The sequence below is a fragment of the Delphinus delphis genome, chromosome X (assembly GCF_949987515.2).
Source record: "Delphinus delphis chromosome X, mDelDel1.2, whole genome shotgun sequence".
Lineage (NCBI taxonomy): Eukaryota > Metazoa > Chordata > Mammalia > Artiodactyla > Delphinidae > Delphinus > Delphinus delphis.
In genome coordinates, this window is record NC_082704.1 from 88,218,888 (window position 1) to 88,243,221 (window position 24,334).

General features: G+C 34.9%; 1 protein-coding gene across 3 annotated transcripts in view; it reads right to left on the reverse strand.

Annotated features, from left to right (window-relative positions):
- The window catches only part of KDM6A (lysine demethylase 6A), a 210,006-nt gene that overhangs the window by 17,079 nt on the left and 168,593 nt on the right, over positions 1-24,334 (reverse strand). For all 3 annotated transcript variants that reach the window (XM_060002295.1, XM_060002296.1, XM_060002297.1), the window contains 9 exons: positions 20,828-20,957; positions 19,279-19,384; positions 18,270-18,475; positions 16,164-16,228; positions 16,016-16,090; positions 15,344-15,492; positions 8,057-8,171; positions 5,356-5,543; positions 4,408-4,549 (listed from right to left, as the gene is read on the reverse strand). In XM_060002295.1, coding sequence (XP_059858278.1) covers positions 4,408-4,549; positions 5,356-5,543; positions 8,057-8,171; positions 15,344-15,492; positions 16,016-16,090; positions 16,164-16,228; positions 18,270-18,475; positions 19,279-19,384; positions 20,828-20,957 — 1,176 coding nt within the window. The remainder of the gene's footprint in view (positions 1-4,407; positions 4,550-5,355; positions 5,544-8,056; positions 8,172-15,343; positions 15,493-16,015; positions 16,091-16,163; positions 16,229-18,269; positions 18,476-19,278; positions 19,385-20,827; positions 20,958-24,334) is intronic.

Consider the following 24,334-nt stretch of genomic DNA (forward strand, 5'->3'; position numbering starts at 1 on the left):
AAGTGGCTTTTACATAAGACAGATATGGGCTTAAATCTCACTCTAACCAAATGGGTGACCATGGGATGCTGAGAGGCATACCTGAGATAGTCTGGGAAGCACTTTGCTCAGTGCCTGGCTAAGGACCAAGCTCAGTTTATTAACTAACATTACTAAACCATCTAGAACTCAGACTTGAAAACCCAAAGTATCTTTGATTCACTTCTTTATCTTATTATCCAGAAGCTAATTCTATCTATTTAACTGCTGGAAACATCTTTATGAAACTCAAATTAGATCGTATTAGTTAAAAACCTACCAAAAGCTCTCCAACAGAATAAACTTAAGTTGGGCACACAACACGTGATCTGCCACTAAGAACTTTTACAACTATATCTTATTCTACTACTCATCACACACATTGTGTGTGAGCACACTCAAGCCAGAATATACCACCAACTGTTGTCAACATATATACAGTAGAGCCGCATCATATAATACATTTAAGTTCGTGCAAATACACAGTAGGGAAGGAAGTCAGAAGGGAGGGCAAAGAGGAGGTATTAGGGAGAAAATGAGAGCAGGTGGAAGAGAAGATGATCTGAGGCAAGTATGCATTTACCGTTCCTCTAGGCAGCCAGACTTCCCCTGAGCCACTCATAATGTAAGCAGCTTACCATGCTGAGTATGATTTTAGTAGTTAGTGCAACAGGGCCTCTCCACTTAAGTTGAATATTTTGTCTGGAGCTCTACTGAAGAAAAGGGATTTATTCCCTCACTGAAGGGAAACATGACTGTGTTGGACTGAAGGAGACATGGTATGTATATATACTATTGTTTTATGGATGAACTTGGGAATCTTTCTGATGGTGCAAGAGTCTGGTCTTAAGTTGGCTTTAGGTGCTATACCTCTCTCCTCTCCCTGCCTCCACATCTTTACCCTTCATACAAAATATCTGCTCCCCAAAATACACAGACTTCTCTGACTCCGTGGGGCTGGAAAGAATTGAGTGGGTCTGTTGTATTTCTTTCAATCTATTTATTTGTATGCACTAACTTTTACTTCAAGATAGGAACTATGCCATATACACATATACATACCCTCTCAGTGCCTAGCTCAGAGCCTTGTATACAGTCAGCAAATATTCATTAAATGAAAGAAAGTACAAACAAAAGAAAGAGAGCAATGTTGGCTGGTGAAAAGTATACTTTCAGTAATAGATGAATGACTATATTTTAAAAAGGAAGTTTATAGAGTAAGGCCCAGGGGTCTGGATTTATGGTTAACATTTTCAGTCTGCATGATGACAAACAGAGCTTGCTTATCATATCTCGTGACAACTCAGGCTGGGAACATAATTCTTAATATAATGAAGAATATAATCAAGATTCAAATGATCGGACATTTTGTAGCACAGAGTAAAAATGGAATAAGGTTAAGTATGTAAGTGCATTTACTTAGGCTAAAAAAATGTAAGGAAGGTATGAGGAACAACAGTACCACCAGTAATTTTAAGTCAAAAAATATTCAAGGGCTTCCCTGGTGGCGCAGTGGTTGAGAGTCCGCCTGCCCATGCAGGGGACACGGGTTTGTGCCCCGGTCCGGGAAGATCCCACATGCCGCGGAGCAGCTGGGCCCGTGAGCCATGGCCGCTGGGCCTGCGCGTCTGGAGCCTGTGCTCCGCAATGGGAGAGGTCACAACAGTGAGAGGCGCGCGTACCGCAAAAAAAAAAAAAAAAAAAAAATTCAAATTATGTGTATCCAGTTTTAACACAAGGCAACCTTAAGATAAAGATAATGCAAGTGTCAATGCTCAACATTTCAAATATTAAGAGGGACAATGATAAACTGGAAGGAGTCTAGAAGGACGACAAGGATGATGGGGGTGAGCGGGATGAAAAGATGATAGAGGTCAGATGTTTAAATTACCGAAGACCAGACAGGAAGAAGAGAATATGACAATAATCTTTTCTCTGATTCCTTTTTCCCTCTTCCCCCAATATCCAATCTGTGAGCAAGTGCCGTGAGCTTCTAGCTCTACCACAGCCCCTACTTTAATCCCTCTTTCTACCCCCTTGGGTTAATGTCTGTCCAGGATGGTCTATCCTGTTGCAACTGCCTTCTAACTGACCCCCTACACACACTTCTAAACTTGCCCCTTGGAATCCGTTCTCTACAAAGCAACCAGATTCATTTTCTTAAAGTTTAAATCAGAACCCATCCCTCTCCTGCTTAAAATCCTCTAATGGTAACCTGTAACACCCTGAATTGATTTATAAACTTACCATGTTCTAAAAGTCCATGCACAATCTGGTTCCTGGTCAGTTCATTGAGCTTATTGTTACCCCCTCTCTCTCATTCTGCCATAGTCATACTGGCCTTTTTGCCCTATAAACATGCCAAAGTTGTTCCCAATTCAGTCTTCACTTGCTTCCTGGGCCTGAAATGGTGTACCCCTAGATCTCTGCATGGTTGACTCCATCTCATTATTCAGGTCTAAACACAAAACTCATCTTCCCAGACACCTTCCCTGACCCTTTTAGAAAAAGCAGCACTCTCACCCTCACCCCCCAAATATTATCTATTTTCTCTTAGTCATATTATTTATCAGTAATTTATTCAACTGTCTGGAGGTCTGTCTTGCTCCACTAGAATTTAAGTCCTCTGGGGTCTGGGATTTTAACTTATACACTGCTATGTCTATCCTTAGAGCCTAGAATAGTGTTTGGTATAGAGTTGGTTCTCAAACACTTGCTGAATGGGATTTGATCTAAATCCCAAATATATTTAGGGAATTGGGACCAAATGACAAGTAGATTATAGGCCAATTTGTAAAGACCTTTCAAGAATTATAGTGAGGTAATGAGAATGTTCAAGAAGTTGCTGGATGCCCACAAATTATAGATGTTATAGAAGGGATTACTGCAGAAGTCCTGACTAAATGACCTCTAAAATCCTTTCCGATTACAAAATCCTAACCTATCCAAAACGTAATGAGTCGCTTTCAGTCTTCATAGCTGTTACATATAAATAGTTTCTATACTGTACCATTCCTTTACCGTCAGGTGATCTGAACCAGCCTCTAGTTTATGCTTATTTCCAACTTACTAAATATCTTCAGTGACTTTACGTAATTTTTTCTCCCAAAAGTAACCCTGAACTTAATATTCAGAGCAAAAGACCAATCTGAGATATAACAGGATAACCCCATTACCAATTACATTTATAGAGTATGGTACCTAAGATCCAACTTTTTAAAGGATTTGTACATCACCTGCTATGATTTGCTTTTTGTTACCTTTTGTCTCCCCCTACCACTTCTGCCCAGGACTAGAAAAACTAGTGCAAATGATAAAGGAATAAGATAATCCACAGGCATGTTACCTTGACCCCACAATTTTTGTTTGAATAAAATTTTAGATTTAGGTTTGAAATCACTTTAATAAGTTAGGATTCCTTTCAAAAGACAGTAGTTTGAAAACAACACATGCTGACCAAATTAATATAGCTGTAGGAAAAATACTTAAGGTAAGTACTATTTTAACTAAAATGAAGACAAACTTATTTTATCAGTGAGTATAAAGCAGTGTATTTCAAAATGAGTTTTTGAGATCAATTCTTCAAAGATACTGGTCAAACAAATACGTTTGGGAAATACAATACATTATAACCCTTCTCCCCCACACAAAAAATACCAACTTTACAGTCTCTAACACATTTTACAAAAAATTAGAAAATAAAGGACTTGTTGAACTTTATATAATCCATCATTTCCCATATTTCTTTGACCAGAATTCCCCACCTTTTGGGGTTAGATGTAATACTGGCAGAAAACACAGTTTAGGGAAACACTGCTATATAGCACTGTTTGAAAATATTACTTCTAAATAGATTTATAAAAATAGCTAGGATAGAAACTGTGACAATAAATGAGAAGGTTACTGGGGTATATGTATTCAAATAACTTGAATTAAGTGTTTAAAGCAGGTAAGAAAAGGGACAATTACAAGATGGATGATTTAATTAAAAATTTTAAAATTAACGTTTAAGTCAAATCCCTATATTAAATGCTAATTTCTCTGTACCAGAAAATATTTTTGTGATGCCATTCCCTCGCCCTGATACTAAGTGCAGTCTTTCAATATTAAAACTAAAGTTCTCCTAGGAACTGAGTGGTTCAGCACAGGTCTGTTTGTGAATCTGCTGGTTTAGAATTATTTGTGCCTTTGTTCCTCTTTGTACCATAGTGTACTGACTATGGGGAAGGGAAAAATACTTTTAACATGTGGATTCTCTTATATTACATTTTGCTAGACATCTGGACCATTTTGTTTTGATGTCAACATAAGTCTATGGGGGGGAAAAGTACTGAATAGTTAACACTCCCCAAAAAGAGAGGGACTACAGCAGTTTTAGAAAGCACTTACTTAATCATTTCAAAAAGCTTTGGATCTGAGACCTTGATATTTCGTGCCATATTCCAGGAAAGATGAACCATGGGTACTATTGACTTCACACTTTGCAATTTGTTCCATTCGTACCGTTCCACTGCCAATTTATACTGGCAGGCTAGGAAAAAAAAAACAGTTATAAAGCAACCCAAAGTACCAAAGATATGAAGATAACCATTATCACCTTCTCAGGTGACATCATCAACACCAATTCTGAAAATCTCAAAACATTACAAAAATATTTTTAATGTTTTTTTGATAATTGTGGTAATAATAATAGTAGCGATCATGTAAAGAGTGCTTACTATAACTCTGTGCCACGCATTTGTTCTGAGATATTTCGATACATTATACCACTTAATCTTTACCATTACCTTATTAATTTTATCATTTCCATTATACAGATGAAGAAATTGAGGCCCAGAGAGGTTATATAACTTGCCCAAAGTTGCAAAAGCCAGGTCCTGGTCCTAATCCAGGTCTTTCTGGCTCCAGAGGCCATATTCTTAATCTTAAATATCTACTGCCTGAAGGCAGGCATAATTCAAACAGATTTTGACATAACAGGGCTATTCATATGACATACCAGATAAAAGAAAAATTTCAAAGAATGAAATTTGTACTTTGCTTTCTCCCATAAAGGGTTTCCTTTAAAAACCAAGCACTCTAAAAATTATTAAAAGTACCTCTTGTATATAACGACATAAATTTGTTATTTGCTGAGATCTACAGTCTTGGATTTCTATTTGTTAACTTAGTATCTTGTACTACAAATTAAAATTTTACTCAAGGAGACATTCTTCCTCCAATTTTTAGTGAGTTATATTCCAAGAAAAAAAAGAATAAACCCATCAGATAGAATCCTTTATAAACTAAAGATTTTAGTTAGTTTTTTTTTTTTTGAAAGCATATTCTTTAAAATACCTGTAAGTGGACCAACATTCCAAGCAATGTTGTTGCACCAGCCAATAGCCTGAACCCAATGCACAGTGCCTGCATTTATCCAGACCAAATCTCCAGGTCGCTGAATAAACCTATACACTGGAACATTTGCTTCATAAAGATCTTCAAGGTTGGGCCACCAAGAACCCATTAGGAAATTCAAATTATTTCTGGAATAAGAAAAAATATTACAAATGGATCAAGTACTTTAATAAGCTCATTATAAGACTGAAAGACATTATCAAAAGTTTTTAAAAATATGCTCATTCATTGCACTTGAAACTTTCTGCTTATGCAATAAGAAACTGCAGTATGTAAAGTGAGTGAAGTTACAGTTAGGTAGTAGATGACTAATCCAAAGATCAGTATTACTACCTTCCACTGATTTTTCAAAGATCCAAATGAAATCAAAAGCTACTTTTAAGTAACACTTATATATATTAACCTTTAATTTCATTTAACTACAGACTATTTTGATCAAACCCTTCTCCTTGGCACATTTAGAAATCTCTAACAGGTAAATGGAAGGTGGAGCTGGCATCAAGTCATCTAAATCCATAAACAGGAATGCCATGGCAGATATAAGTTCAATGTCTGAGGAAAAGCAGACTAGAAAACAGAAATGTTCTGTACTGTTGTTTTGAATCTTAAGCAGGAAAGGGAGCAGCACATCAGTCTCTGTACAGTTTTGATGACTAGTTGACTGAAACTATGCAGGTGAAAAAAAACTTCATCAAAAATAAACATACATGCATAAATAACAATCATCATCATCACCACCACCACCACTGATACTTTGGAAACATTCTAAAGATAATATTACTAAGCTTTTCCTTTAAAATCTGGCTTCTTATTCTACGTCATCATGACATGATACGAAGTATTTTTTAAACTACATACAGTGCAGAAAAACTTGCCTATAAAGCCAAATATGGTTATAAACACAAATCCTAGTCCTGCTTAACCCATGTGTTGTTATAAAATTAGAAAAAACTTTCTAACCAAAAGCAGGCAAGCAACCAAGTAAGACCACCTAATAATCAATAGCTAAGGTGAAAAAACAAAAAATCAAACTTACAAAAAAAAAAAAAAAATCAAGCATCCTCTTTATCATATAGTCAAGTGAATGGTTATTTCATGACAGATATTATCTAAAGTCATAAAACAAACTCAACAGACATGGTCAAATCAGTTAATATCAAAGGAAGTATCCTTATGTGAAACAAAATTACACTGAAATGCAGAGGTAGCAAGTGCTATTTCTGCAACTTAGTTAAATTTACCTAACCCTTCAGACTTTTTTTTTTATTATCCACATGTTCAAGCTTTTTAGACATTATTTGCCTATTCTAATTATTCTTTATTCTCAGGTTACCTCTCTATTCAGATAGGAAAGAAAACTAAATCCTAACAATAGTCAATCCCTACTCAGAAATAATGAGCAAGGATCACTGTACTGCAGATGCAATAATATACTACTATCTCAAAGTTTAAGAAATAAAAATATTCCTGCAGCACAACAGAGATTTCCTACATGACACAGTTCTTTCTCTGCTACCACTAGATTGCTGGTCCAGTATAGATTAAAGTAGATCAGGTTATTTCATCACAGCATTTGAAACTTTAAAATTCCACATCTTGAGCTTTCTTAGATTAAAGGAAACCTATACATTAGATAGTATAGACAATAAAAGGTGATTATCTTTTGCTTGTATATAAAGCAATTTTGGATTATTATAGTTGTTTTTGCAACTATATTTACACTTCATACTAAATCAAGATATTTATGGCAATGATCTTTTAACCCAAAATTTAAATATTATAAATTAGTATGTGGAATATGTGTATAATTAGTTTTCAAAGTCTCTCACATGTAAATGTTTTTGGTGGTTTTTTCCTCTCTTTATCTTACTGCGCTGAGGGGGAATAACACCGAATGTATGTATAATTTATGTGTTTAACCATAATAATTTTCCAATTTTTAATGGAAAAAATACCACGTTCTTAAGTAATGGAGTATTTTTTTAAAACACAATAAGACAAATAATTAAATTTAAATCAATGAAAACAATTCCAAGGTACCCTTTAACACAAGATAATTAAACGAACAGTTTCTAGGATCATAAGGAAAGGAACATTTCCACTATGTGAATTCTTTGAATTCTAGAAACAAAATCTGAAGCTGCTGTTTAAATTTTATAAAATTCCTTTATAGGAAAAGTTGTCAATGTAGTTTTAAAAAGAATTTATATCATGGTGATATAGCAAAGAGTAATACGTTCAAGCTTGTGTTATTAACCACCTATAAGGGTACTCAATTACAGAATTCCTTCCACTTCTAAAACCACTTATAGTAGAACAATTTTTCTTGGAATACAGATCTTTCACATGAACAAGTATTTACACATCAGTTGTTTAATGAACCCAGTAAACAACTCAACTTTCTACCCCCTAAATTCAAGACTCTTACTACTACATGAAGCGGTTTCAAGGCATCTTTCTTAAAGTATTCCCAATAACACAAAATAATAGGTTTCTAATCAAATCATTTTATATGAATTTTCTGCTGAATGGTAAGTGAAAACTGGTTACATGCATTAGGATATCCAGCTTAGTAAGCTGCCCTTTACAGTTACTATTTTTGAATAATTATGTTTAAAGAAAATTCAGTTTGGAAACCTACTTTTCACAGAAGTCATTCAGAACACCCCAGTAACCTTCAGGAACAACAAACCATTCACAGTCACCTGGACCAATATTTATGTTAACTGAACAGAAATTGTTATTTTCTTGATGACCTGAAATGTGAAAAGAAAAAAGCAATCAGCAGACAATAAATTCTATAGAAAAATGTGTCTTTAGAAATGGAACCTTGGAAATGTTCAACAGAGAATGCTCCAGTGGTATTCAATAGTTTATCTGTATAGCATTTTTGTGTCAAGTCTAGTTTTAGAGCTGAGTTTGGTCAACTCCTAACTTATTCAGTAGGAGCTTCTGTGGAAGACAACCTAAATCATGGTTAAAAGCTTAGGTTTTGAAGCCAGGTTCCTTGGCTTAGTCATTATGTGAACCTGGGCAAGTTTCTAAACCTCTGACTCAGTTTCCTGTAAGATTTGATGATAATGATTCTGATAAGTCAATGGGTTGTTTTGAGGATCAATGAAGTAAGGACTGCTTCTAATAGTGCCTAATACATGGTATGTAATAAATATTAGCTATTATTGATTGATATTGTTACCACTTCTTACTTGTGAACTAATCCCCATTTCTCACAAGTAGTATTAGGACATCAGTAAAGAGGCAGGAAGTCTAATTTTCAAAATGTAGCTGCAGGAGTGGTATGAACAAAGATGGCAGAGCAGGGAACTTTGGGGGAACTCGCCAGAAACACACACACAAACACACACACACACAAAAATCTAGTGAAAACTGTCAGAAGCAACCTTACCAGAAATCTGGACAATAAGTCAAAGATTTATAGCAACCAAGCAACTGACAAAAAGAAAAAGTGACTTAAACACAGTAGGAGATCTTTATGTAACCTACCTTATCTCTACCTCCACCACCGGTGTGGCAGTGGACTTAAAAGAGTAGTTTGTATTGCTAGTGTGAGTGTCCCTGGTTCTGGAGGGAGCAGAGTAATCTTGTTCCCAAAGAACTGTGTTCTTCTGTTTTGTGTACGCTGCAGTTTCTCCAAAAGACTGACAGAAGGGACTTCTCTTTGTTTCACCTACCTCAGTACTCTATCAGGGCAAAGCATTTCAATGGAGGAGGAGCCCCCCCAAAACACTGTAAGACTAAAGAACAAGCTGATACCACCAAGGACAAAAACAAAACAAACAAAATAACCAGTTGGGGCAAACAATAGACATGCCAAAGGCTTGGAAGGAAAAGCTGGGGAGTGAAATTTTAGGGGAATAAAGGCTTTGAAAAGTCCCTGTGTATACTGTAGAATTTAGAAGCCAAACGCATACGCAGGGCAAGAGGTATGCTCAGAAAAAAACCTAAGAAGACCATAAACTAACCTCTCGCTGACCTTTGGGCTCAGTGCAAGCAAGGAAGTAAAAGCTAACGTAGAGTTGTAAGCAGCACGGCTAAGTATAGAAGGAGTGACTCAAAATGGAGGCAATCGGGACTTCCCTGGTGGTCCAGTGGGTAAGACTCTGCACTCCCAATGCAGGGTCCCCGGGTTTGATCCCTGGTCCAGGAACTAGATCCCACATGCATATGCTGCAACTAAGAGTTCGCATGCCGCAACTAAGAAGCCCATGTGCCACAACTATGAAGCCGCATGCCACGACTAAAAGATCTCGAGTGCCACGATGAAGACCTGGCGCAGCCAAAGTAAAATAAATAAATAAATAAATAAATAAATAACATGGAGGCAATCTGCAAAGACCTAGAGAATTCTTTTTTCTTTTTCCCACTCTGCTTTCCTTTTTTGGCCACCAGGCATTTAAAGAAATCCCTGTCATATCATGGCTGAGATAATTAACAGAAAGGAGACTTCAGTGCCCACACACGACAAGGAATACAGTCTTTGCAAAAATAGTGTGAATACTATATATAAAATAGGTAACTAACAAGGATAACTAGTAACTACTGTGTAACTCTACTCAATACTCTGTAATGGCCTATATGAGAAAACAATCTAAAAAAGAGCAGATATACGTATATGTATAACAGAAAAAAGAAAATAGTGTGGAAAGTCACTAAACAAAGAGATGACTATAGCCCACAGCAAGCAACAACAACAAATCTTAGAGAGGAGAATCTGATTTCTGTAACTGCTGCATCATAATATTCAAAATGTCAAAACACTAGCAGAGCACTATGCTAAAGGTACAAAGACTTCAGAGACTACATGACTACATCCTACAGAGAATATACTCAAATACTTGAAGTCAGTTTTCAACAAAAAATCACGAGGCATGTAAAGTAACAAGAAAGTATTGTTCCGTCACCAAAAGAAAAGGGAAAAAAAAGAAAGAAAGAAATTAACAAAAGCTATTCCTGAAAAGGCACAGACACTGGACTTACTAGGCAAACACTTTATATCAACTATCTTAAAATATGTGTAAAGAGCTAAAGAAAACCATGTAAAAGAACAAAAAGAGGGACTTCCCTGGTGGTGCAGTGGTTAAGAATCCACCTGCCAATGCAGGGGACATGTGTTCGAGCCCTGGTCCGGGAAGATCCCACATGCTGCGGAGCAACTAAGCCCGTGCGTCACAACTACTGAAGACCGCGCACCTAGAGCCCGTGCTCTGCAGCAAGAGAAGCCACCGCAATGAGAAGCCTGCGCGCTGCAACAAAGAGTAGCCCCCACTCACCACAACTAGAGAAAGCCTGCACAAAGCAACGGAGACCCAACGCAGCCGAAAAAATAAATTGAAAAAAAAGAACAAGGAGAATGATATCTCAACAAACAGATTATCAATGAAGAGACAGAAATCATAATAAGGAAGGAAATAAATGAAGCTGGAAAATATAATAAATGAAATGAATTCACTAGTGGGCTTCTCAACAGCAGATGTGAACAGGCTAAAGAAAGAATCAGCAAACTTACAGATAGGTCAAATGAAACTATACATTCTGGGGAGAAGAAAGCAAACAATGAAAAAAAATTCACAGACCCTAAGAGACCTGTGCGACATCATCAAATATGCTAACATATGCACTGTGGGAGTCCCAGAGGAAGAAGAGAAAAGGGCAGTAAGGATATTTGAAGAAATGATGGTCAAAAACTTCCCAAATTTGACAAATGACATGAATCTACATATCCAAGAAGCTCAAGGAACTCTAGGAAAGATAAACTCAAAAAGATCCACACTAAGACACATTAATAATCAAGCTGTAGAAACGCAAAGAAAATCTAGCAAGAAGGAAAAGAGAAGTGACTGTCATATATATGGATCATCAATAAAATAGCTGGTTTCATATCAGAAACCATGGAGGCCAGAAAGCAATGGCTTAACACATTTAAATTGCTGAAAGGAAAAAAAAAATTAACCAAGACTCTGGCAAAACTATTCTTCAAAAATAAAAGAGAATCTAGTCAATCTGCTCTGTAAGAAATGCTAGAGTTTTTCAGGTTGAAATGAAAGAATATAAGACAGTAACTCAAAGCCCTATGAAGAGATAAAGGACCACAGTAAAGATAACTACGTAAGCTGAAGACTCACATTCCAATTTTGAAACTTACCTCAGAGGTAAAGTAATCAAACCTGTGTGGTATTGACATTAAGACAGAGATATAAATCAGTGGAAAAACATCAAGATTCCAGAAATAAACCCATACATCTATGGTCAACTGATTTTCAACAAGGGTATCAAGATCATTTAACAGAGGAAAAACTAGTCTTTCCAACAAATGGTGCTGGGACAACAGGATAGCTATATGTAAAAGAATACTGTTGGACCCTTAGCTCATACCATACCCAAAAATCTAACTCAAAATGGATCAAAGATCTAAATGTAAGAGCTAGAACTATAAAAATCTAAGAAGAAAACATAGAGGCAAATCTTTACAACTCTGGATTTGGCAATGGTTTCTTAGATACAACACCAAAAGCATAAGCAACCAAAGGAAAAATGAATAAATTGAACTTCATCAAAATTTAAAACTTTAGTGCATCAAAGGACACAATCAAGAGAGTGAAATGATAACCTACAAAATGGGAGCAAGTACTGCAAATCATGTATCTGATAAAGAATTAATATCCAGAATATATAAAGAACTCTTGCAACTCAACAACAAAAGGACAAACAACTCAATTAAAAAATGAAGAAAGAACTTGACACTCATTTCCCCCAGAGTAGATATACAAATGGACAACAAGCACATGAAAATCAAAACCATAATGAAAAAACATGTCATATCTGCTAGGTCAGCCATAATAAGAAAAAAATGGAAAATAATCAATGCAGGTGAGGATGTGGAAAAATTGGAACCTTTGCACACTGCTGTCAGGAATGTAAAATGTTGCAGCTGCTGTAGAAAGCAGTTTGGAAGTCCTCAAAAAGTTAAATATAGAATTGCTATATGACCCAGCAATTCTAATTCTAGGTATATAACCAAAAGAAGTGGAAACAGGTATTCGAACAAAATCTTGTACATGAATGTTTACAGAAACACTGTAGTCACAACAGCTAAAGTGGAAGCATCCCAAATGCTCCTCAAGTGATGAATGGATAAAAAATGTTCTATATCCATACGATGGAATGTTATTCGGCCATAAAAAGAAATGAACCATTGATACAATATGGACAAACCTCAAAAACATGCTAAGTGAAAGAAGCCAGACACAAAAGGCAACATATTGTATGATTCCATTCATATGAAACATCCAGAACAGGTAACTCTATACAGCCAGAAAGCAGACTAGGGGTTGCGAGGGGCTGAGAGGAAGGGGGGAAATGGGATGACTACTTAATGGGTATGGGGTTTCCTTTTGGGCTGATGAAAATGTCTTGGAACTACACAGAGGTGATGGCTACACAGCACAGTGAATGTACTAAATGTGACTGAACTGCACACTTCAAAGGGGTTACTTTTGTTATGTGACTTTTACCTCAATAAAGAAAAATGTAGTTGCTCTTGCCATACCCTGTCTGTGCACACCACACCCTGACTCTTCTATATATCATAGTATGATGTGAAGACAGTACTCTTAATACTTACAACTGTCTCTTACCACAGGTAAATGGCTGGAATTGTTCATGGCATGGACTCCAAATAAAATTTACCTCTAATTAAAACTAGAGATGTTGGGACCCCATCATCTTATTAAAAACCTTTCAGGATAGAGCCTGAGAGCATCTCTAGTTTAGAACATAGACTGATCATAAAGTCCATTAAAGCAGGTAACATACCTATCTAGGTAACTCCAGGAACGAAGTGTTTGCCCCATGAAAAAGTATTCAAAATAATTTTTAAAATCTGAATGGAACTAATTAACATTTCTTCTAATACCAAGTTGTCTAATACAGTAACCGACCTGAAATATGGTAATATGAACTGAGATGTGCAGCAACTGCAAAGTACATACTGGATTTCAAAGACAATATAAAAAGGGGGGGAAGTCCCAATAATTTTTATACTGATTATATGTTAAAATGATAATATTTAGATATATCTGGGTTAAAATTAATTTCACCTCTTTCTTTTTACATTAATGTTACTATAAAATTTTAAGTCATATATGTGACTTGCATTATATTTCTATTGGACAGCACTACCCTAAGGGAATTCTTTAGAGAATTCTTTAACGTTCCATAGGACACTTCTGAAAAACTAATACCCCCAACAGTCTAGACACAAGTGACAAAGTGATCTATCAAGTTTGCTTTCCCCTTGATCTGTAATGAAAAACGGCATTCTTTGATGTGGGGATAATACTATTTGCATAAAATAATTGAAATTGATGAGAGAAAATTTCGGTTGAGATGAATCTTAATAGAACCAGTCCAATACTACATGCATAAGAAAAATGAACTCTAGAGAGTTCAAATAACTTGCTTAGCATTTACATTGGAATCTAAATGACAGAGCAGGGAGTAGATAGGTCTTCTGCCATTTATTCCAGAACTGTTTCCACTTTATCCAATTATGGATAAAATATCACAAAATTAGGCTTCCAATGGCCTGAGGACAAAAACTACAGCCTAATCCTGGCTGTACATTAGAATCCTCTGGAGAACTTTTTTTTTTTTTTTTAAATATGGATGCCTGGGGCTTCCCTGGTGGCGCAGTGGTTGAGCGTCCACCTGCTGATGCTGGGGACATGGGTTCGTGCCCCGATCCGGGAAGATCCCACATGCCGCAGAGCGGCTGGGCCCGTGAGCCATGGCCGCTGAGCCTGCGCTCCGCAACGGGAGAGGCCACGGCAGTGAGAGGCCCGTGTACCGCAAAAATAAATAAATAAATAAAATATGGATGCCTGGATCCCAATCTCCAGATATTAGTCAACTATATATTTTTTAAAACTTTACCAGAAGATTCTAATGAGCAGCCAGAACCGGGAACCACTGACCTACGTAACCCAGACGCAAGCATAGACCTATTCTGAAACAATTTTTTAGCTACAATTAGATAAGCAGGTAATAAAGAAGGAAGCGATCTGTCTTCAAACCATGGCTACTTCAAGTAGCAAACAAGCACAGGAGGGTGATATGCTGCCTGTAGGCACTGGTATAACTGAACTCGTTATTACCAACACCCATCCTAATTGTTAAATATTTTGAACATCACCCTGTGAAATTTCATGTCAATTAAAGGGAGCACAAAAAAGATGATACATTAGTATCGGACAGAATTTTAAGTCTAAAACCAATGTAACTTCATTTTACAAATGGAGAGAAAAAAAAAAGACCCAGAGAAGAAATGTGACTTGCCAAAGTGACAAGCCTAGTTAGTGGTAAAGTCTGGACTAGATACTATGGTGAGTCTAGTAATGTCTCCACATCAAGTGTCGCTGTAAACTATACATTGTAACCCAATAAGACGATTGCAACCTACACCTTCTTTTTTAAATGAAATAGAATGGAATAGATTAGAAAATGTATTGTTCTATGAAAATGTTTTTGTATACATACATGTGCACTAGGTCATAATATAAAATATATTTCTTATTGTGATTGTGGTAAAAATAAGTTTAGAAAAAACCATCACACTGCAGTAGATGGGATCAAAAATAGTCTTTAAGTCACAGGGACTTGTTTTCCCAGGAGTGTTCCAATGACCGTGTTTCCAGATTACACTGCTATTGTTTCAGGGATATTACATTTCAAAAAAGATACTACCAAGTGGAAAAATCTTAATAATCTAAGCTCAGTTAAAGAGCCAAATCTTGTAATAGAAATAAGCCTTTCAGTTTCATTCATTATAAATGGAAAGAATCCAGTTCTCTTTTTCATGTTTCACATTTTGATCAATTTGTGTGTCAATATGTTAGTTCATAAAAGTTACCTGGTGTTCTACTTCCTGGAACTCTCATGTATAGCTGAACTGTGTTCATACCCAGTATGGTATGACCAACGTGGCTTAGAAGATTTCCTGCTGATACGACACGCACAAAAGCAGGAAGTTTAGTCAGCTCATGTAGCTGCAACTTCCACCTGCAATAAAGTATCATATCAGATCAAGATATGCTATAAATATTTGTAGAAGTTAACCATTTCTTCAAAAATCTTGTGTTCCAATCAGAAAAATAATCAAATCTATAAATATTTTACTTTTGCATAGGAAACCCTGGAATGCTTAAACTTTTTAATTTTGCAAAGAAAACTTCCTAACAAAAAGCGTAAAAATTATTAAGTAAATAAAAGAAAAAAACTGACTTCCCTATTTTTATAATTGTTGTATAATTCTATTTTATAAATATATTTTATATAATTATAAATATAATTTTATGGTTGTATAACTACATATAGAAAGGTCTTGATGAAAATTTGTACAAGAGTTTTTAAGTCAAAGAAAATAATCACAAAGCCTAGCAAAAATAATTTGGCTAAAACTTGTATATCAACTTAGAAAAATGACAAGGAACAAAACAGAAGAGAAAGTTGTAGAAAATTCTCAGTCTTGCTAATAGGAAACCTCTTTGCATCAGTTCACAGAAACACTACTATGAAGACTTACTTTTTGTCATCAGACAGGTCAATGTTGGTCCCAAACTTTATGGTTTTAAAGGGTCCTTTCCTTCTCCTCCCAGAACTTAAAAAGAGAGATAATATTAGAAACATGCCTTTTAAACAGAAATACTAAGTGGACTTTACAAATGACTTACTTATCTGAAGATGTAGATTCATTATCTGAGTGGTCTTTATGGTGACTTCTTTTCTCATTTTCTTCCTAGAGATTAAGCAAAAAGCAATCCAGTTTAATATGTATTCTACAACCAGATATCCTTTCCATCATACAATTGAAAAGTTTACATATAGATCAGTGGTGTTACCTACAGACCTCTTTCACATGAAAATTTCTTCAAAGACCACATTAAATAGAAAGCCAAGAAAAGTCAAAGCTCACTGGCATGGTATCCAACCTCCTCCATAGGCCACAAAGTTATCCTGAGTTCTTCCTTATTAATATTCTTCTATAAGGGGAAAAACTAGAGATTCTCATTCTTGGCCCATTTTCAAGAGAAGAAATTTAAGGAAAGTTGAGAGGCCTAAGAAGTGTCAATCTTGATTATAAATTTCCTAAACTAACAGAGGTGTGTGCGTGTGTATGTAGCTATATATGTATGGAATACACAGGGAAGGGGGGAGGGTAAGATGTTCTCTATTCTTTATTACAGACAAATGGAAGAAGTTCTTCCTGGGTTAAATCTTTTCTTTCCCCCACAATGAATTATACATGAATGATAAACATTTACAACATTATTAAGTAAATTAAGTATTGGATAAATATAGGTGCTTTTCAATGAAAATATTACTATTATTTATGATTTCTGTGTCACAGACATGGTATCTCTTAATACTGTCCTACGATTTCTGAGTTAACTATACTTAGTGACATTTTGGTCTCCCTCCTTCTAAATGTATATGTTTTTTAAACATCTGTCAAATTTTCCACACATAATGGTCCATACCTCCAAGGCACATATAAGAAATCACTGTTTCTTTGATTATGGATCCCTTTCCATTTAAGTACCGTGCCTCTCATCTTCTTCTTCCAAATACTCCTTTGATGATCTCTGAATCCTGCTTACTAACTATTCTTTTCTGACCGTAATACTACCACAGAGTTGAAGTATCTCAAAAGTCTGAACCAGAGAGACTTATATGGACAACAAATTCACTGCAACTTGTGAAAGTTGCAGGATAGTTTTTATTAAATGAATTTCTCTATAGGATATGGGGAGTGGTAGTAAAAAAGGAACACAAATATATGACTAGCAGGTACAAATGTTGCCTTGATTGAAAATGTGAACTTGAAAATTTTAAACAGAGATAAGCAAATCTAATGAACTACAAATTAAAGACTTGCAGGCGCATATTAAATTTCAGCTGTGGGATATGTACAGGAACAACTTAGTACAGATAAGTGTTTGAGTAATACATTTAATAAACTCACTTTTATGGATGTTTTATGTTCATTCATAGGAGAATTCAAAGTTCTCACTTCATTGCTGAAGGATTTTAATAATGCCTCATTGCTGAAAGTCCTATGAGTCTTTTAATAATAATCCTGATTATTTTTCAAAGTTTTATTCTTTTATTTTCTGTATATTTTGAAATAATTTTTGCCTCTCCTGGAGTTCTCTCTTTCAAACCGAGATGGGTAATGCTTCCTGGGGGAGTTATATATCAGATAATACTAACCTGGTAGAGTTTAATGGGAAGGAATAAGACAAGGGACTCTGCAAGCATAAAGCAAACTTAAGATTTAGTTTATCATCTAATATCAGTGGTTCCCAATCAGGGATAATTTTGCCCTGCAGGGCACATTTGGCATGTCTGGACACATTTTTGATTGTCATAACTGGGATAGGGGTTAAGGGGTGTGCTATGGACATCTAGAAGGTAGAGGCCAGGGATGCTACTAAATATTCTACAATACACAGGACAGCTCCCCACAACAAAGAATTACCCAACCCAAAATGTGAATAACGCCAAGGTTAAGAAACCCTTCTCTAAACAGAAATATCCCAGAAATGAGGGAGACATCTCACTAGAAAGTAACAATATTTATCAACCCATAGGTTTGCTTAGACTTAGTAGTAAGAGCAAACCGGATAGCACTTATAAAGTATGTTATAATAATAAACTATTTTATATAACATAAAATGAGATGTTTACAAAAGTAAAGCGCCCTTTCAAAGTAAACTATAAAATAATAAAACAAATGATCTCTAAAATAAAATAATCTTCAGGAAATAAATACTTACTCTCAATGATTCCTGGAAAGAGGAGGCCTGGTACTGTGCATATTTAGCAATTGTAGTATGAGATCGATTACTTTCACAGTGCCAGATTTTCTTCGTTCCAGTGGGATCCCAGTTTTCATCTGCTGGCTGCAACAACTGTGTCCTCACTTCCACCATGTGTTCATTGTTAGCTTCTACCAAAGTTTTGGTAGAGAAAAGTCCCAGGTCTTCATAAATAAATAAATGTAGTTAATAAATAAAAATTATATTTGGAATAATGTTTTTTAACGTCTTTACTGGAGTATAATTGCTTTACAGTGTTACTTTCTGCTGTATAACAAAGTGAATCAGCTATATGCATACATATATCCCCATATCCCCTTCCTCTTGCATCTTCCTCCCACCCTCATATATACACTACCAAATGTAAAATAGAGAGCTAGTGGAATAATATTTTTAAAGTGTTTTTTTTTTTTTTAAAGAAAAAAAAGGAAAATGTTTCATGGTGCTCTATCCAATCCCCCTAAAAACTAACCAGGAACTCTGCACACCCTGAGCTTTGTGCCAGATTTGCACAACCATACGCTGAAGCCCTGGACCTAATCGTCATGCCATCAACAGAAGGAGAATAATCAAGGGGCCAGGGGCTAAAGATTCACTTGTTTATTCAATCTCTGCAGGTGACAGGAACCACTTAGGGGGCTACAGTACTTATTAGTAATATCAAATTTTACCTATATTTTATCTTAAAAATTTCTTCTATTAGTCAACCTAAATCATAATTATAATTATATAACTGGATGAAAATAAAAGCTAAATTAAAACAACAAAAGTTAATTTAACCATTATCATCGTATCTTCAAGTTATGGATTAAAGAAGTAATAAGTACTCTTTCTCTCTCTCACACTCATTAAAATGAAAATGCGAAAAACTACAAAAGAATAGAAAAAAGTTTCTGCCAGTGCTTTAGAAGTTAATAGACAGTAAAGGAAATATATACACTTTTCCTTTTTCTTATTTAAAGCTTACCCAACTTAAGAGCTCCAGCAAGGCCACGTATTACTGTAACAGGGTTGTTTGGATTTGTACAAAATTGGTGTAATGGAGGAAAGAAAGCATCACGTTTATTTTCCAACTGTAAAATTAAAACGTATTGTTAGATCTCCATAAAGCAGACCTTTTAGAAAATATTACGCCAAATTTATATTCATTATTTACTGCAATTTAAATAAATAATACATCCTATGTGTCGTTATGCCTGTTTTATGTTTTATAGCATTTTATCACTATGTCTTTTGATTCTAATTGTAATTAGTAACCACATACATTTCTCTTGTCCATTGTATCTTGAACAAAATACGTGGGAGAGATACAGAAGAAAGTCCTATCACATGCTACAATGTGGATGAATCTTGAAGACACTTTAAGTGAAAATAAACCAGTTACAAAAAGAAAAATTGTGTATAATTTCACTTATATGAGGTATCTAAAGTAGTCAAATTCATAGAAACAGAAAGTAAAGTGGTGGTTATCAGGGGCTGGGGAGACCAGGGAAGAGGGAGCTGTTTTTTAATGTGTATAGAATTTCAGATTTGCCAGATGAAAATGTTCTGGAGAGCTGTTTTGAAACAATTAGAATATACTTAACACTATGGAACTGTACACTTAAAAATGGTGAAGATGATACATTTTATGTTATATGGTTTTTCTCTTATCACAAAAGAGAGGGAAAAAATCAGTATTTAAAATAATATTACCAAAATGAAAGCAGGCTGAAGAAGACAACCCGTAAAATAAATAATAATTTTGCATTTTCCCCCCTCAGACCTCAGTATAAAAGTTTTATTACACGTGTATCCCAGTGCTTCCCTTACATACTAAAGGATTAATATGATAAACAGTTGGCTCCTGGAGGGTGAAAATAGGGTCAAATCTCCAAAAACACTCAATAGTTTAAAATTTCTTCATTTGGGGTAGAAGTGGGAAGATGGAAGGAAATGGGGTAGGAGGACCTATTTCAGAGAAACATAAATAAGAGTTGCTTTGATTGAACTCTTATCAACTTCCTATACCACATGTCTAAATGTCCATTAAGTAAAAGTAATCCCCAGTTTTAAATAATCTATTAAGCTTTTTAATGACATATTTATTATCACATTTTATGTTCTCGAACACTTTTTTTGGAAGGTAAATATCTTTTTTTTTTGGTAGATGTATAAACAGAATGAATGTTAAGATCCTTACAACTAGTAGAATGCAGATTTAAAACACAGCTTACGCAAAAAGTTGTTACACTTTTAGGTAGTTTTTGCCTAAATCTGCTCAAAACTGGGTGCAGTAAAAAGTATTTCTCACTACTGTAATGTAATCGCAGTTAATAGCTGAGAAGGCACGTTTTAAATGCTATTACAAAATCTTTTTGAATATATCATTTTTTTCCCCAAAACATTCAAGCTGCTGCCAATAATTCTGAAGTTTCCTAAAGGGCATCCATATTGATTTAAAGCAAGATTTTATGAAAGACAGGTAGGTGCAAACACTGGTTTGATTTACTTCTAGTCAGTCAATTCAGACTCACATAAATACTAGGTGTAGGTGGATTCAACTTGTCCTTTGGCAAGGGAGGGTATGGTGAAGATGGTGGTCTTGGAGGCGGACATTTATCCAATAAAATGCTACTGTTAGATAAGCCATTTTTACCTAGATTCCTTAAAAAAAGAAGAAGGGAGAATAAATCAGCTGTACATCTATTTAGAAAACAGAAAAAAAAATCCTGAATTAAGTCCTAATTAAATTACTGGGTAGTTGCACAAATCCATGAGATTTGGATCCACCAGGAAGAAACTGAGAACAATTATTCATTTTAGTAATTACTTAGCTTGATTCCTATATCTCCCACTGAAGAAAAGTAATAGAAAAGATACTAAAACACATGAATTATTGATGACATTTCCTTATTTCACTGGTAATTTTCCAATATATTTTCTTTACCTGAAGAACAAACACAAACTCCAGTTTTCTCTCCACCAACTTCCACCATCAGATTCTTTCCATTAAATGTGAAAACAATAACTTGACCAAAAAAGGTCTATTGTAGGTAATAGTAAAAACAGAATATATCTCTCTTTCTATGTCTCATCTTAATAACTATAACTGGAATATCTTAGTGACAATTCTCAAACCTGAAAAGACCTTTTCCTTTCTTTTCTCAAATGTTGGAAAGAATTTTCCGTGTAACTCCTTGGCAAAATTCAGCAAGACTCCAACCTATTAAATTTTATAGCTAATTATACCAATTTTTAAAATGAGGCATATAGTTGCTATCCATTAGCTGACACTCTATATAATTATTACTTACTAGTATTTGGTGTTTCTTTTTCTTTAATGAAGGTATCATGTTTGTTAAATTACAGATTATTAAAATATGGTAGAATTATTCCCAAACTGCAATTCTTTTAGTGTAAGAAAGAAAAAGAAAGATATTTCCAATTTCCTAATGTTTCTACCTAACTCAGAAAATCAGCAAGATATAATTTTGAGCTTTCAAATCATTCCAGAGTAACTAACCTACCTCACCCAATTATTACAAGTTCAAAACTAATCATTAAACTATCAAATACTCTTAATATATTAAAATTTCAGATAAGAATTTCAAAACTGTAATTATGGTAGGGAGTTTAAAACTTAGTAATTTTATTTACTGAAGAAGGCACTAGCAAATTTGCATCATTAATAATAGAATAAAGGTTGAATCAAAATTAATTTTTCTTATTTTGCTATGTTTTTCTAGCAGTGGAATTTTGTAGCTTTTGTAGCACTGGAAAAACCTTACAATCAGCCTGTTTTGGTTGGCTCTAATGAAAACTAAGGCTTGAAATTTCACTGTTACACACTTTTGAGATGTTACACTATAGCATCACGGTGACCCTTTTTAAATTTTCTCAACGAGTAAAAACAAGAGTTCAAGACAAGTATCAAAGAATGAATTAAGTTTAAAATAACTTTTTTTTTTTAAAAGTACGTGAAAATAGTCATTAAAGTGAAATTTTAAGTTCAACTTAACATTTAAGGTTAAAGGTTAAATAAATGAATATTCTACTCATTACCAGCTTTCAATGTATCTCTCCACAAAGTAGGAGTGCCCTGTACATTTAAAGATAGACATGACATCTAACCTCTTAAATTTAGGTATAAAATTGGTATTAACTTATAAACTCCACGGCAGTAGAAAATACTTGGCTGGGACTAGTAAGGAAACAATTCAATTATCATTAAACCAATGCCAAGATAAAACATTCACTTACAATTTCCACATAAATAATTAAGTTTTCATGCTGAATTGTGTATCTACCACTCTTCAACTTTAGAATTTAAACAAAATATGACTCCAAATACATAAAATTTGTTTGCCAGAGCAGGAGATGGACATACTGTATAGTACTAATTAATATTTTAAGGAATTGGACCAAGTATTTTAAGGATATGGACCAAGTATTAAAACTGTACCATAAAAGAGCATCTCATACTAGTTAAACATGACACAAAAATTTAAGCTTCTACAACATTCTGGACATTGAGAAATGAGGCTAGAAAATAGGGTGTGATTGATTAGCAGAATTCTGCTTCTGTCATTTCTACAATTCTGTAACAATTAAAAGAAAAAAAGCAAATGGGAAAGTAAATAAAACAAAGAAAGCTGTAGCTGCCTTTATTTTAAAATAGAAAAAAAAAGTGAGGCATGACTAAGGGAGCTGAAATTGACTCAACCATTGAATGCTGCAATTACAATTTTTAAACAAAAAGGAAGCCAAAGTATTGTAACTGCCTTCTGATGTATAGCACTGACCACAAAGATGAACCCAACAAAAAGTCAGATTAAAAATAACGAACACTTTAAAGACTAACCACATATGTGAAAATAAGAGGGTACTTGAGAATGCACTATGCAATCAAACTGTATCTAGCAGTTTCTTACTGTATTTCAAACATTGATTCCCTGCCTATTGAGGTCAAGTCTGGAACAAACAGGAACTTCCCTTAAGGAACTGATGATGTAGGTAGCTGTCTATATAGTGACTATAACCTTTTTCCACTGAAAATGCTAACGCAAAGATAGAGTTGTGGATAACAGGAACAGACTTTATCTTCTGAACACGTAAATGCCCAACACTTTATAATGCTTCAAGCCAAATAATGAAACTTTAATACAATAATCCAAAGTGGAGAAAGGCATTAAGGTTAAAGAAGCAGGTGCTGGAAAGGATTTAGACAATATCCCATTTTAAATCCTTTTCTCCCATCTTGAAACTCTTTCCCTGAGCAAAGTAGAGTAAGAAGAAATTAGTCATTGCCCAATTATTTTAAATTTTGGCTTAAACTTAATTTCAAATTCACCCTCATCATTTGGTAGAGAAATGAAACCGTGCTCTGTAGATAAACTGACCTACACTTTAATTATCTTTTGTTATGAAGTTCCTACACCAGAAACATCAAGTCTCTTGCACCTATGTCACTTTCCCCTTCTAAGTTCTGGACCCCTGCCCAGCTCAGGACACTACCAACAGAACAGAAATGGCAAACAACATGACACATACCATTTGCCACCTTGACTTTTCTCTAAGCCTCAGGAGATTTTTATCTCCACTTTATCAGAGCATTTTTTTCTTGTCTCTTCATTAATAAACTGAGGCCTAAATTTACTGAAATAACCCAAGCAACCCCACAGGTCTATAGTGTTTTGGTGTATCTAGCTACTACAAATTGTCTTTAAGAGTTAAGAGCTGAAAATAAATCTCTAAAAATGTACTTTAAAATTCTGAAGTCAACATTTATATACACCTCAAAACTGAGATGGAAAAGAGTATAATCTTTAATATATTAAACACCATCACACCTAGTTACCCACAGCATAAGACTTTATTAATGAAAACTTAAGGTAACTGCTACTGTATACTGTTTATAACTTGTACCTCCATGGAACTCTTTCTGACAATATTCTTCCAGAATACCCTCAGGTCCCATACGGTCCATGATGTTAGTTTTGGACCGCTACATTTTCCCCCATTTTCTAGCAACTTTCCTGAGA